The sequence below is a fragment of the Cyphellophora attinorum genome (assembly GCF_001299255.1).
Source record: "Cyphellophora attinorum strain CBS 131958 chromosome Unknown Contig5, whole genome shotgun sequence".
NCBI lineage: Eukaryota > Fungi > Ascomycota > Eurotiomycetes > Chaetothyriales > Cyphellophoraceae > Cyphellophora > Cyphellophora attinorum.
In genome coordinates, this window is record NW_017253233.1 from 1,258,943 (window position 1) to 1,273,243 (window position 14,301).

General features: G+C 53.7%; 5 protein-coding genes across 5 annotated transcripts; 3 read left to right on the forward strand and 2 right to left on the reverse strand.

Annotated features, from left to right (window-relative positions):
• Positions 1-20: 20 nt before the first annotated feature.
• AB675_7150 (putative transporter) lies at positions 21-1,743 on the reverse strand (the record flags this gene model as incomplete). The annotated part of the gene is made up of 2 exons (XM_018147497.1): positions 21-544; positions 621-1,743. 2 exons carry the CDS (start codon positions 1,741-1,743, stop codon positions 21-23), a joined length of 1,647 nt encoding a protein of 548 aa, XP_018003232.1.
• An 895-nt stretch (positions 1,744-2,638) lies between these two features.
• Positions 2,639-4,069, forward strand: AB675_7151 (pH-response regulator protein palC; the record flags this gene model as incomplete). The annotated part of the gene is made up of 1 exon (XM_018147498.1): positions 2,639-4,069. The coding sequence occupies one exon, from the start codon at positions 2,639-2,641 to the stop codon at positions 4,067-4,069; it is 1,431 nt and encodes a 476-aa protein (XP_018003620.1).
• Positions 4,070-4,408: 339 nt separating this feature from the next.
• On the reverse strand, positions 4,409-5,588 carry AB675_7152 (uncharacterized protein; the record flags this gene model as incomplete). The annotated part of the gene is made up of 4 exons (XM_018147499.1): positions 4,409-4,630; positions 4,679-4,904; positions 5,028-5,452; positions 5,496-5,588. 4 exons carry the CDS (start codon positions 5,586-5,588, stop codon positions 4,409-4,411), a joined length of 966 nt encoding a protein of 321 aa, XP_018003162.1.
• A 903-nt stretch (positions 5,589-6,491) lies between these two features.
• On the forward strand, positions 6,492-9,049 carry AB675_7153 (uncharacterized protein; the record flags this gene model as incomplete). The annotated part of the gene is made up of 4 exons (XM_018147500.1): positions 6,492-7,336; positions 7,393-7,531; positions 7,599-7,654; positions 8,251-9,049. The coding sequence occupies 4 exons, from the start codon at positions 6,492-6,494 to the stop codon at positions 9,047-9,049; spliced, it is 1,839 nt and encodes a 612-aa protein (XP_018003494.1).
• A 1,208-nt stretch (positions 9,050-10,257) lies between these two features.
• AB675_7154 (uncharacterized protein) lies at positions 10,258-13,844 on the forward strand (the record flags this gene model as incomplete). Its single annotated transcript, XM_018147501.1, has 6 exons — positions 10,258-10,650; positions 10,719-11,873; positions 12,510-12,561; positions 12,654-12,815; positions 12,868-13,279; positions 13,337-13,844. The coding sequence occupies 6 exons, from the start codon at positions 10,258-10,260 to the stop codon at positions 13,842-13,844; spliced, it is 2,682 nt and encodes an 893-aa protein (XP_018003278.1).
• Between the last annotated feature and the right edge of the window lie 457 nt (positions 13,845-14,301).

Below are 14,301 nucleotides of genomic sequence, written 5' to 3' on the forward strand. Positions count from 1 at the left end.
TGATCGACTCAGACACCCCGTCACTCTTCCAAGAGCGTGCCGTCTTGCCAAGCTGCACGGCCAGCGCTATAGTTGCACGACATCCTGCGGATAGAAACCCGCACGGCCACCTCTGGGGTCGCACGACATCCCTTGGACTGATTTCGTCTATAGGTATATCTGTAGAATGGATTCCGATCACCCAAGTCCAAGAGCTCCTGCTCGGTATACATCGATGTGATCTCTTCCTCGGTCTTGCCTTCCATGAATGCATCTCTACGCTTGTTCTCGCGGCCGTAAACCGTGCGCAGCACGAACGCGGCAATGATGCCGCACACGCAGATTGCGAGAGAAGTGGAGAAGCCAGTGGTGTAGTTCGGGGCCTCGCGGGCGATGTAGATGTTGCTTCCGGCGATACCGCCCATGTTGCCGACAGAGATGAGGAGCGCCATGCCAACAGCCCGCTTGCTGCTCGGTGCGAGGTTGTTGCCAATGATGCAGACAATGCAGATGAATGGTGCGTACAGTCCTGCTGCCACGACGAACAGGAATGCGTATGTCAGACCTGGCAATTTTGGGTGCGGGATAGCAAGCTCGGCAATAAAGCCACACAAGCAATGGAGTATCCGAGCATGATGAACGGAGAGCGCTGTTGCATTCTGTCGGAAGCCCATGCGAAGATAGGGTGAGGATCATGGCGAAGACGTAGACCGGAATAGTGAGCAGTTGAGCTTGCGCAGAAGTATAGCCCAGGCCGTTGATGACTGCAGGAACGGTTGCGGTGAAACCGTAGACGCCGATTGTGTTGGCCCAGAACATGATGATGGCGACCCAGATGCGCCAATCGGCAAAGGCAGCCTTAATGTGGTGCATACCGATTTTATCGTTGTTCGTGACCCGGCCACCCTTTGGCGCTTTTGAACCAGTGTCTAGTGCCAAGCGGTTGATGATGAACTCCTTCTCTTCCTTGGTCAGGAAGCTCGCTGTCTCTGGGTTGTCGGGTAGCAGCCAGTATAGACCAAAGCTCACGGCAACAGGTGCCAGTCCTTCGAGCAAGAAAATCCACTGCCACCCTCTGCGTCCTCCAATTCCGTCCATCTTTTCGATGCCGAAAGCCAGGAGGCCAGAGAATGCACCAGATAAAGATGCGGCGGCGTAGAACACAGCCATGCGCCGCTGCACCTCATATCTACGGTACCAGATCGTGAGGAGATACGTGGCCGCGGGGAAGAATCCCGCTTCAGCGACACCGAGCATGAATCTCGCAGCAAGGAGACCGCCGTAGGAATCAACGAGTCCCATCAGCGTCATGACCAGGCCCCAAGCGAAGCAGAGAATGGACAGCCATATTGAAGGACGGAGCATCTTGAGGACGATGTTCGACGGTACTTCCAGCAGCGTGTATGGCACGAAGAAGATGGTGACGGCGGCGTTGTACTTCAGACCCTGAAGCGACAAATCATCGTACATGCCAGCAATGCGAGCGTTTCCAATGTTGGAACGATCTATGAAGGCGAGAAGGTACAACAGAGCCAGCATCGGCACGAGACGGAAATCGATCTTGCGGAGAATCCGTGCTTCCTCTTTGGGGTCGACATTGATGATGGCGTCAACTTGCTCGGGGGACAGACCGGCTTCGACAGTTCGAAGCTGCTTTTGCGCCTCAAAATCGATTGAGGCACGTTTGGCAGAGTTACGCCGTTCGGCTTGGTCATATTCGGCCTTGACGTTGCCGTTGGCAGCTTTCTCGTTGGGTCCCGACATATCTTGGATGTGTCGATGTCTAGGTGACTGTGGGGAAGCCGAATTCTGTGGAGGAGAACTTGTGAGATCGCAGAAATCCTGGGGCTCCCGCGGTTATATTGTGATTATCAATTCGCGTGCGGAGAGCATTTGACGGCTGCCAGAAACACGAAGCCGACCTGCCGTGCGAAGAAGCCTTCAAAAGCGGATTTCACGTGGTGGCTTCATCCAATAGCAATGATGCCACCGGATGCGCAGCATTTCCGCCGGATTGAAATGCTGCAATTCTGTGTATCGGGGTCGTCGCCGAGGAGACCGGTGCCCCACGATGGCCATGATCCTGCTGCGATGCCAAGACTGAAAAGCTGAATTAATGATTTAATCTCGGCGGAGGTTGGCCGGACCAGCTTGCCCAACGAATAACGCTGGAGTGAGGCTGCTTAGCTCTCCGCTCTGGTGCCTTGGGGTCTCCAAGTGCTAGCCGGGGACGAATTGGCGCCATTGGCTTTGGCCATCTGGAGAGTTGGAGGCCCGAATCTGGGGCAAATTCTTTCCAGGATGCCGTGGCTGGAAATGCAGGCTCGCAGCAGTGCTGAACGCCCAGCATGCCGCGAACCCCGAGCCTCGACCTTGTCCTTGTCCGGGGAGAAGCGTCTCGCCACTGCGTGCAGACTTTTGTACACCTGGCATATTCAGAGGAGCTGAAAGCTTTTCGTGGTTGGCGCCAGGGTACGGCGGGCCACCGTAGCCCTTTCGCCGCGCGTTGCTGGCCACCGTATACAGGGCTGCAATCAACCTTGGAACCTTCATCTCTTCTTGTATCTGACCTCATCGCCGATACGGGTAGTACCTTCGTGCTGTTGCTTCATGACTGCAGGCAGGCGCAACACAGGGTATAGTCGTATGTCAATTTGCCATGCCATTTCCCTTCGTGCTGCCCACGACTTCGCAACTCTCATACCAGTCACATTTGACCTCGTCAACACACCCCTCGCTACCATCAGCTTCGACGGCTCAGCGAGCTCTGGTAAGGTCTGCGTTGAAGTCACACAGACGGCTCTCGCCATCGGAAAAAGCCAGTAACTTGCAGAGCCTGGTGACAGCACTGTCAGACTATATCCGATATTTGGACAGCCTCGACATAGGCCTCGGCGGGAAGCCTGTAGCCAGCGAAGATATTGATCTTGCTCTGGTTCAGGAGATAGATGTCGAATGGCGTCCTACACTGACGGCTTCAGCGCTTCCAGGGCGAGAAAGCGAGCGTGTTAAGGGTCGCGGTCTGGACTTTGAATTGTACTTCGTTTATCATACATTGGCCCTCGCCTACAGTCTGCAAGCACGCCAGAGCCTGCTCGGCCTGTATGCAGCAGCGACGCCATCTCCAGATCAGCGATTGAGTATTATCAGAAATGCGAGCCAGAACCTCACCAGAGCTCACTCATTGCATGCCTACCTGAGGAACAGGTCAAATTTGTCAAGCGATGGCCCACCATCCTTTCCTGCTGGTGCTGTCGACGTGTCGCAGTCTATGCAGAGCGCTTTGCAAAACTTGCTGCAGGCCGAGATCAACCTGCTTTCTGTATTGAAGGACGACCCGTATCCAGCACAGGTGCTACAGGCCAGAAACAAGGATGACAGGGAATGGATGATCAAGGCTCCCAAGACGCCGAAAGCGCGAGCTGCTATTCTACAACGACTTTGTATCGGAGCGGCTGAAAAGGCAGCTGCAGCTTTGGTTGCGATGAAGTCAAACAGCAAGCGAGGATCCGTTGAGTTAGTCGAGTATTGTACGAACATACGATCAACCGCTCGCGCAAAAGGATGCCGCTTTGCGGCCATTGAGGCCGATGTGTCTGGGCAGACAGGCAAGGCTATCGCTTGGCTACACGCGGGCGCCAACGAACTCGGTGTCGAGATCGATTCCACTGGAAAGCAAAGCAGATTCTCGAAACTGAAGAACACATATGCCGAGAAGAGAGAAGATAGCAAAATAGCCAAGGGTCATGCGTCTTGGGGAGCCGACGGTGGCCAGTCTGAGGAGCGCCGCGTACTGGACTTTCTGCACGCGAAGTATACGCGAGAGAATGACACAATCAACGTCCAGATTGTGCCAGAATGGAGGCCGCTTCTTGCTCTGATGCCAAGCGCAATGAACTTTCCAATCGATGAGAAGTGGAAGGTCGAAACACTTGCGGAGGACGAGCTCGCTCGTATGCGCGCAGTGCCCAACAACGAGGAACCGAGTCCAGCCGACAGCAGCGACGAAGATGGCGAAGGCAAAGCACGACAGCCTGCCGGAGCATTTCCTGGCACGAATGAGGATTATGGCCGATCGAGTTACTACTGAATCGCCAGCGACATAAGCTCCGACAGTTCCCGCTTTCGCGAAGTCGCAATCTTTGTTGGACCGGAAATTGCTAGCTGTTGGTGTGCTACTACGGTTAAGTCCCTCTCATCGGGGATATCACAAAATTGGCGTGGTGTGCTGTTCCCTATCACACGAAGGATCAAGGCGTAGGCCACCTCGCACGTCCGGGCCTTCAGTACACTCCCGCGCTCTGCCTTGTGCGAACGTCGGACATGGCGAGCCTGCCGCATACATCAGGCGCTGCTCTTTGGCTTCCGGACCCGTTCAATCAATTCAGTGCATTGCGTGCCGTTCTCATGGCCTTAGCCACCGCCCACATCAACAATAGTCGAAGGAAGAGTAGTTGAGACGATCGTGCCACTCAGTCAACTTGTCGACCATCTTCGGATCTATGCCACGGTTGGTTTTGACGAACATCGTCTCGTAGGGGTGAACGTTGAAACCAAAGTAGTTGCCATCAAACAGGTGGTCGGCATTACCTAGATCTGCGCAATGGTGCCTCTCTTCCGGTACATATGAAGGGTCGCCGTTCATCGCAGTCTACAGCTCATTAGTAACAACTCAGACGGCTCTTGGGATAATTCTGACCATCCACGCATTGACATCCCAATTATGTCCCTGGAGTTTGTGGGTTAGGCCGACTTCTTGGCCCCATGCATCTGGCATTGAATTGGGACAGCCGAGAGAGCCGTCATTGTGCATCGCGATCAGCCCATCTTTGTCGGTACCCAGAATCATTGACTGTATGTGCAATCCTCGCACACAGTTGGCAGTCATACCCTGTAACTGCTCGAGACTGTCAGCAACGCAAACACTGAAGGGTCAGTTTCTTGCCTTCATTGTGTCTGTGATCTTCGAAGTCCACGCCTCGGTCCAGCATGCCCGAGACCAAGTAGGCAGGAATGGACCCCGGATCGACGAATTAAGAAGTATAAACTTCTTATAGGAAGCGCTGAGGAGCTGCTTCTCGTCGATGACATTGCCAAAAGAACCAAGGTCAAAGCATGTATTGCTTCGCCGGAAGATTTCGACATTTGGTATGAGTACAGCCGGCAGGATTTCATCAAGTCGTGGCGACTCTCCATTGAGGATCAGTATGAAATCTGCGGAGCTGTGAAGGGCATGATTGACGAAGAAGCGCGCATTCTCGAACGCATGGTCAGTCTCGTGGTAGGCATAAAGCACGAGTGTATCGGGCGCCGCGACGTGTGCATTCGAATTCGGAAGCCGGTCCAACAAGCTTGAAGGTAACGAAAACGTGATGCGTGGTCGCGCCTCCGGAGAATCGACGAGCTCATCTGCGTCACCTGCTCTTGTGCGAAGACTGCTCTGGAACATGGGCCCCAATGCAAACCAAACAACCTGAAATTGTTAACTCGATCAGTTTTGTCCATTGGCCACGAACCATCAGCAATCCAAGCGCAGCACATATTGCACGATAAATCTGCCTATACGATCGTACCGATAGCGATTCAGCAGCACCGTACTGCGGCGACATGCTTGCTGTCATGTCGACCAGGATACGCTATATGGTGAGGTGTGGCGACTGTAGGATGTGATTTGATGAGGTTCATGAGCATATCCTGGGTCGTGCTCGCCCAAGACTCTATGTCGTTTGAGCTAGTATCAGAGTTCACCGCAGAGAACATTGCATGTCAAAGCCAATTGTCTGACCGACCTAGATTCTATTGGTCTTGCATTCTCGAGCTAAGAAGCCCTTGCAGAAACACGGTCAGAGCGCAAAGACCACGCCGCTAAACTCTATATGCGTGGGTCTGACACACTGGTCACTTTTCGGCGACGAAGTTGATGAGATTATCGCGGAATCAGGACATGTACATCGTCACAGGCCTATAGTAGGCTCAACTGACGGCGTGCTCGACCGCATCATCGGCCCGGTGGTCAACGCAGTCCAGTACGATCACACCGGAGACTGATGAGACTGGACACCGAAGACACTGGGACGTACACAGACCACCATGCAGCACAGATCCAATCCTCTCCTGCGTTAAGGACCACTCGCGTATACTCGTTAGGCAGATAACGCGTTGCCGAGCTCTCCCCCTGTACGAACAGCCACATTTTGCCTCCGTGGTACGGGTCTTTTCTTTCTAAGTGATGACGCGAAACTTAAGAATATCGAAGCACATTCTTTCTGGCAGAACTTTCGACACAGTAATCGTCCTTTGGGCCTTTTGCTGCATTCCCCGCCAAACTCAGATGGCGCCCTTTCTGATGCACTGGCCCGGCAGTCACTTATGGCGCACGGGACAGCTGCGGGAGCTAAACGGAGGACTGTGCATACTGCATCCCCCTTGACACTGTCAACGGGCTCGACAATAGTAAAAGACCTTCGGAGCCAACCTACCATCAACATACGCGAGGTCGCCCACCGTTCGATATGGGTACTCCAAGTCCAGTCTATCGTGGTAGATCGCAAGTGAAAGAGCGCTCGCTGTATCTCGCAGCTGTTTTGTCCTTAGTCTATCTGCTTCTTGCGGCATTCTTTCCCACCAGGTCGAACGATTCCGCTCCTGGTATACCACCAGGGGACAGCAATCACCATGGATACAACGTGGGAGTTGATACACAGCAAAACACAGGAGCTTCTTCCTCTGGTCAGACTGGTGCGGTGACTTCACTCATGCGGGCGACAAGCTATGCAGCAATCGCCTTTGGCGCTGCAGTGGCGGACCTGAAAACGAATCTCTGGCCGCAAGGTGCTTTACAAGGCCCTGTCGACGTCTGTGTGATCGTTCGCGAGTTTGATACTGGAGACGTCATGCACGGAGATCGGACCGTGAGCTTGGCCCTCAAGTCGTTTACTTCAATGAAGAACAGCCATTGGCGAGCGATCGTTGTTCCTATCAAGAGCGATGGAAGCAACCAGCAGCAAAATGTCAGCGCGGTAGTCGACACTGCGCGTGAGGAAAGAGTAGTCAGAGCCGAGATAACGGAAGACCTCTCTCAAGACACGCATAAGAGAACCCAGGCGGCAGATATTGTCGATTTGGTCATCCGGAACCTTGGAGATCTCAGCCCGTCCTGCAGCGAGGCCAAATATCTGTTGATCACCAACTCCACGCGCTCATACCAGCACAACGCATTTGATCGCCTGAAGTTCTCCGGTGCGGATATTGTGGGTATCACTCTCGAGGGGCCTGCGTCGCCGAATGATAGAGCGCACACTGCGTGGGACGAGCGATGCACACGATCTAGAAAGCTGAATGCTAGAGGGGATATCGCGTGGAACAAGCGATGCACACGATCTAGAAAGACTGACCTGGCCAGACATGCACCAGCGTCGCCGTCGATTCGAAGCTAGTCGATCTGGGTGCGCTCTTCTTTAACAGGGCGAGATGGCAGAAAGATGCAATAAGACTCACTGACTACAGCGAGAGCGGTGGCCACACCAACATTCTCCGAGAGCTCGCGCTCAAGGTCAGTCCATGGAGGTATAGACGGTCGGCGCTTAGATCTGACGGCTCCTGCGATCTTCTGCACGCAGATGCTAGCCACGAGGATCTCGGCGAACTTCCCAGACACACCGGGATATGAGACTGGGTGCCATGGCGAGGTGCGCTTTGTAGGCTGTGCTCGTGATTATTGCCTGCAAGATTGGAGTGGTTGAGGTGTAAGAAGAAATTTTTCTGCGCTCATCTGCCGGGAGGATGCGACTTGGGGGCTCGTACACAACACGCGCAGGCGTGATGATTCGTCTTGTCATGTAGACGCAGATTCAGATCTGTAGAAGGACCTCGACTCGTGAAGGCATATCAGTCGTGTGATGGGCTTGGGTCACGGGCGTTGGCGCACCCAGTAACGTATTGTAATGTACTCAAGAGTGAAGTCGATGACAGGAAGAGGCTTCAAGGTCGGGACGCTGGAACACCAAAATAAAGTTCTGCCGAATCATGGAGATAATTCCGGAGAAATAATTGGTCAATTCCACATGCCATTCCCGAGCCGGAATCCGCAATGACAAAGGACCCTTGAGAGCCCCTTTGCATATGTCAAGAATGTCAACCTGGTACAAAGTTCGCACAGACTTTGGGTACCTAGATGCACGAAGCCGCAGACGCAAGGAGTTGCGTTCACAGTGCTCGCGATCTCGCACATATAGATCCAGAATCACTAACATCATCATGAGTGAGGATCAGGCCAGTTATGCGGTTACATCCAGCTGTTTGGCTGTGTACGACCGCAGCGGTGGCCGCAGCGATATTCTGGTATGCCACAGCCGGAAAATCTTCGAACGAACTCATCGCGGTCCTGCTCGAGACACATCCCCCGACAAATCTGCCTCCCATTGCATTGCACTTCCTCTCCGTACTTGGACCTAGATGGAAAATCCATATATACACGCTAGAACACAACTGGGTGATTCCAGTCTCAGTACCCTTCCAACGAGCTCTGAATCTCGGCCACATCAAGATCAATTACCTTCCACCTGACACGGATCTTTCAGATGGCCACAAGGTCTCCGAGTTCTTGACAACGCCATGGCTTTGGGAACAGCTGCAGCACGCTAGACATACTCTCATGTTCCAGCTTGACAGCATCATCTGTGCCAACTCTGAGCAGAAAGTCGAAGACTTTTTGCATTTCGATTTCGTTGGCGCTCCGATACGACCTGGACTCGGTCGCGGATACAATGGAGGCTTATCTTTACGAAATCCTCGCCTCTTCCTAGAGATCGCCAGAGAAGAAGTCCTGGACGGGAACGGAAACGGTTGGGAAGATCAGTGGTTTTACGCCATGGCGGAGCGACGGCTCGACAAAGGTGTAAGACTTGCTACGATCGAAGAAGCGCAGCGGTTTGCATCGGAAACGATGCCATCGGAGAGACCATTGGGATACCATCAAGTTTTGCGATGGCTGCCAGATCAGGCTGACGTAGTCATGGACTGGTGCCCTGAGATTGGTATGGCTGGAAAGAAGCGAACCCCTGATGACTAGATGTAGGGCGCTTCATCCAGACCTCGTGTATTGAGATCGTGGAGAGCAATCTCAGTCTTGCACAGTGTGGACATCAGTAATATGACAAGGGGGTCCTGAAATAGCTGGTCCTGCAGCTGATGACTCTGCTGGAATAATTCTGCTGCGGTCCATCTGCTGCGTTCGAGTCTGGTGGACCAGGATCATTGCGTTATGTCCAGGACAGGAATGCAGACCCGATCCGATATCCTGTCGTCCTATCCATACAGAAGAAGGGGACGTTGGCAATCTGAAGGCTGAGCAAGCTAGAGGCTGTCCAATCATGCTGGCGAATGTTCCCTGAGGCGTATTCAGGTAGTCTTGGAATTGACGGAACTTAACTTTAAACTCGTCTCTGAGAACCGCATTCCACTGGAACTCTGAGATCAAGGTAGGCGTGTGGCTTCCGTCGCTTCCGCTTCTATATCCTGCCGGACTGTACCTGCCGGACTGTACATCCTACAGCCGACCGACTGGAAAACATTGAAGCCGAGTAGACCTGGTGAACATCACGGCTCAGTGGCAAAGACGTGGTGCCCATGCCCCAGGGTGTGGTTGAGGTGAACGGCGGGATTGCTGGAGATGACATATGTAGGGAAGACACCCTTGCCTGCATGACAGGTACCTAGTACGTTGCATGGGTCCGAGAGGCCAATTCGACGATTTGAGCCCTGTCAATAGCTAAAGTCGATGCTCGCAAGCTCGATATTTGTTTCCTTGTGTCGTGGTGATCATATGTTCAAGGACTCTGGTATGCGAGGAAGGAAGTTTCTCACAGCGTATGAGAATAATTGTCTGCCTGACTTTTAAGTTCTTCATACCTGACTCCTTCACAGGCAGGCCGCATCCGACCCCAGACGAAAACACATCTCCATGAAACTATGGACGAAGCCAGGCGACCGACAAAGTACCTATGGCCCACATATGAGCTTCGCAGAGCTTATCATGCCGTGGGCAATGCTTGCCCCTTTTCGGGACTCCCCTTGCGCAGATCTGCCACCATGGTGCCATTATGGAACTTGATGAGTGAGCCTAGGTCTTCCGAACTTTCAGATTGGGGGAAGGAGAACAGGAATGCTACCTCCCGTGATTGCAAGAAAGAGCGTTGCCGTCCTACAAGACTCTCACAGCTGTTGCAAATCAGGCGTCTTGCAAGTTCATTGCCTGCACTGGACCATCGCCATTTGATCATGGCACCCAACGACTACCATCTTCTTAGCCAGTACTCGGACGAACATGAATCTGCTCATGATGAACCAGGTCTCGTTGAGTTTGAGTTGAGCGCGATAAGTGACGAAAAGCCGCCGGCTTTCACAACGTCTCGTCCGATAGCAGAGCGATGGATGCGGGCCGCGACAGGCTTCGTGGGGTTCCTTAAGCCGAGTTTCCTGTTGGCCGAAAGTCATGCGGAAAAGAGAGTCGATGGCAGTCTCGCAGCTTTGGACGGTCTACGTGGGTTAGCATGCCTGTGCGTGCTCAACCAGCACACTACGCAAGTTTTCACGGAGCGGCTGTATAAGTATGGTTACAAAACAGCTCCGACGGATGTCTACTTTCCTCAGTGGCCATTCGTCAGGATTTTGGTGAGTGTTATGCCTGTGCCACTGTTCTCTGCATTTGCGTCGGTCAGCTTGTTCTAACATCACCGAAGTGGACAGGATCAGCACAGGTTTTCACGTTTTTCGTGCTGTCGGGCTACGTATTATCGGTCAAGCCGCTCAAGCAAATGCGAAACCAAGACCTGTCCGTACTCAAAACGCTGAGCTCGTCTGTGTTCAGGCGCGGCATGCGACTTTTTCTGCCGTCAATCGCGGTACTCATCATTGTCGCACTTGTGACACTGCTGGGTCTCTATAAGCTTACCGCTGAAGCTTCGCGTCGCGGTCTTATTGCAGTCCCGGAGACCTTTGATCTCTCAGCATTAACAGCTGACCAGACGACAAACGCCCTTCAGCAAGATATCTTGGGTATGACGAACTTCTTCAACGTCAACGGGTATGTGCCTATTCTGCAGCGGAATTTGTGGACAATCAATGCCGAGTTTCGAGGCTCGATGTTGCTGTTCCTCTTCCAGATAGGAACAACTCGCCTACAGGGCTGGGTTCGGGCCATGATCAGCTTCGGTATGGTGGTCATGCTTGGCTACCTGCGATGCACCCACACTTTGCTCTTCTTTTGCGGTACGCTGCTTGCTGAGCTGGACCTGATCTACCAGGACTTTCACTCACGAACCACCACCTTACGAGCTGATGAGAACGCTCTTACTCTCGATGTGGAACCAGCATGGCATTGGGCTTCCCGAACGTCTCTTCATGCACTAGTACTCAAGATCACCCATCCGAAGAATCCAACATTTCGGCTTTTCCATCTTCTATGCTTCATATTCGCCGTCTACATCATGTGCGTTCCCTTTTTCGACGCCCATGGCCCGGGTTACAGTACACTCACCACGTACCTGACGCCTTTCTGGTTTCACGCCGACTCCGAAGCTTATGCGCTCTGGACATTGGGATCCGTACTGCTATTATCCTCTGCTACACACTCCATCGATATCCTGCCTCTGTACACGAACAGATTTTCCCAGTACGTGGGGCGTATTTCTTTTGCGCTGTACATCATTCAAGGTCCGGTTCTGCAAATCGCCTGCTACGGCATGCTGCCAATACTGGAGGACATCACAGCCCCGATCGGCGGGCGGCAGACACAGCTTGGGTTCACGGCACAATGGCTAATGGCCGCAATGATCAGCTGGCCGATCGTTGTATATATGGCGGACTTGACGTGGCGTGCTCTAGACGTACCTAGTGTAAGGTTTGCAAGGTGGTGCGAGACATTGTGTGAGGATCCTAGGTGGCATCGTGACTGACAAGCGCGAAGGCACCTAGATCATGCTCTGGCTCCCAAGGAGCAGTTCAGAGCGCGCAAGATGTTATATACCACCCATGAGTCCATGGAAAGTTGGCCCCGATCAGGCAAAGTTTTGCCCCGAGGCAGACCAATCAAATTAATGGACTCTTACAACCTGACTTCAAATGACGAGATGGTCGCCTTGTCAAGGTGAGGGCAGCACACGCTTCGCAACCTCTGCAGACCTTTTGAAATGTAGCCACTATGTCGGAAAACATCACATTTCCACCTACGTGACGAGGCATCAATGCGACGTCGGAAAAGGTGGCAAAGAAGGCGTCCGCAGCCTGCAGCGAGGCCGCCGGTGAAATATTGCCAGACGTCAGTCGTACTTGCCCAAGGACAGATGTCCCTTTTGCCATTCCCTTCGCGCGCGTTGTTCTGGTTTGCGTCTTGCTGTTGCATTTATACTTGCCGCTGACTGCTATTGCACCATGTCGCTTGATGGCGAAGCAGAAACGCCCATACATTCCCAAGGTCAAAGGTTTGCATCCAGGTATTTTCGTGTCGCCCAGCAAGACTGACCAGTTCCGAGGTTGCTATCAGTGCTCGCAACGCCGCATTGACTGTGATCGAGGCCAGCCAGCGTGCGCAAAGTGTCTGAGCCGAGGATTGGAATGCGGCGGGACTTCCGCCAAGCGATTCCGCTTCGTCGAGCATGTTCTGAGGACTGACTCAGGCTTGCACGAACGATCTGACGCCACCGACGAGGTGCACCGTGCCACAGACGTCGGCCGTAGCGATTCGCTGAACGATGAGACCCGGGTCTTTGCACATGTGTGTGCGCCGGCATACGCTTTGGAAGCCCTGGACGGAACGACGCTACACTTATTGCAGCACTGTATGCTTTCACACCTGCACAATGGCGTGCTGGCGCTGACACGCAGCTGCAGTTTCGAACAAGATCGCTGCGGAGATGACAGTCATAGACGACGCGAGCAATGGCTGGCGCTTCGCGGTCCTCCCCAAGGCTCACGAAGACAGCGTGGTGCGGTTCGCAGTTGTCGCAGCAGCGACTCTCCATCTGCAGCCGCACGCCTGCTCGTCCGCCTCCAGTACTCATCCAACTTACACACAGGCCTTGACCGAGCTCCGCAAACGACGTAATCTGCAAGCACAGACTACCGACGGACAAAAAGCCGTGCTGCTCGCATTGCTTGTGCTCTTGGCCATTTCCATGATTCAAGGCTCTGCGGACTTCCGAGCAATGCTGCACCTCATCGAGACTGCCATCACTGTAATCGGCAGCGAAGAGGCTATCTCCACGGACGATCTCGGCACCTTCATTATCCGCCAGGTCCGAAAGTAGGTATTCCGAGATCTCACAACCTACGTACCCCTCGACGCTGACCGACAGCACAGATACCGTGGTTACGCATCCCCAATGCTCAGCCAAGCACAAGGCATCTCCGTACTCAGCCAGACCACCCCTCAGGCTCCCAGTCGCAGCAAAGGCTGGGAAGACTTCAAGTCCTACTATCAGATCTACTCGCTCACAGACCGGTCCCTCTCCATCATGTATTACCTCAATGCTCTCGCTTGCGACATGTACGTCCATCGGGCCCAGCGTGGCTGCGGCGGCCGCGGCTTCCATGAGCAAGTCGAGCTCGTCCGGCAGCATCTGGACTCCCTCCCCAGCAACTCCCTGTGCGAGCACGCGCTGATCTGGCCAACGTTCATTGCTGCACTGGAGAGTGACACACCCAGCCATAGGGACTATTTCCGCCGCGCACTGCAGCGCCATCATGTGAGGAATGGGTTTAAGAACATTCTGGTGGCGTTGGAGTATCTGGAGGGACGATGGGCCGAGGATGGGGTTGAGGTCGATTGGACGCGGAGTCTGCCTAAATTGGGAGCTTTTGTGGTTTAAGCTGCTTAGCTACAATGCTTTCGATACATACACTCCCACACATCATATCGCTTGGCTGGCCCGTCAGACAACGCTCGAACGGCACGTCCACTCTTCCTCATTGATTTGGTAAGGCATACAGGGCTACATTGGCCCTGCTACCGAATGCATCTGTATACAGCGCGCAGGCCGGTCCTGTTCGACTTGCTGTACTCACTTGCAGCGAACGTTGCACTCCCGAACACGCCAGTCTCACAATTGCTCGCGGCGCAGATCCGGCTCCCCGAACTTGCCCCCAGCGGCCTGCTGCCTGCGTTCCCGACCAGCCCTTTGGCTACGATGCTCGCTTGGTTGGTCACCAGCAATACTGACGTTTGGCGGCTGCTGCTTCCAGCTTGGCGCACACTGCCCTCAAAGGGCCCCCAGCTCACAAACGATAAATCTCGGGCTGACAACCCCACCGGCAATCATCTTCCTC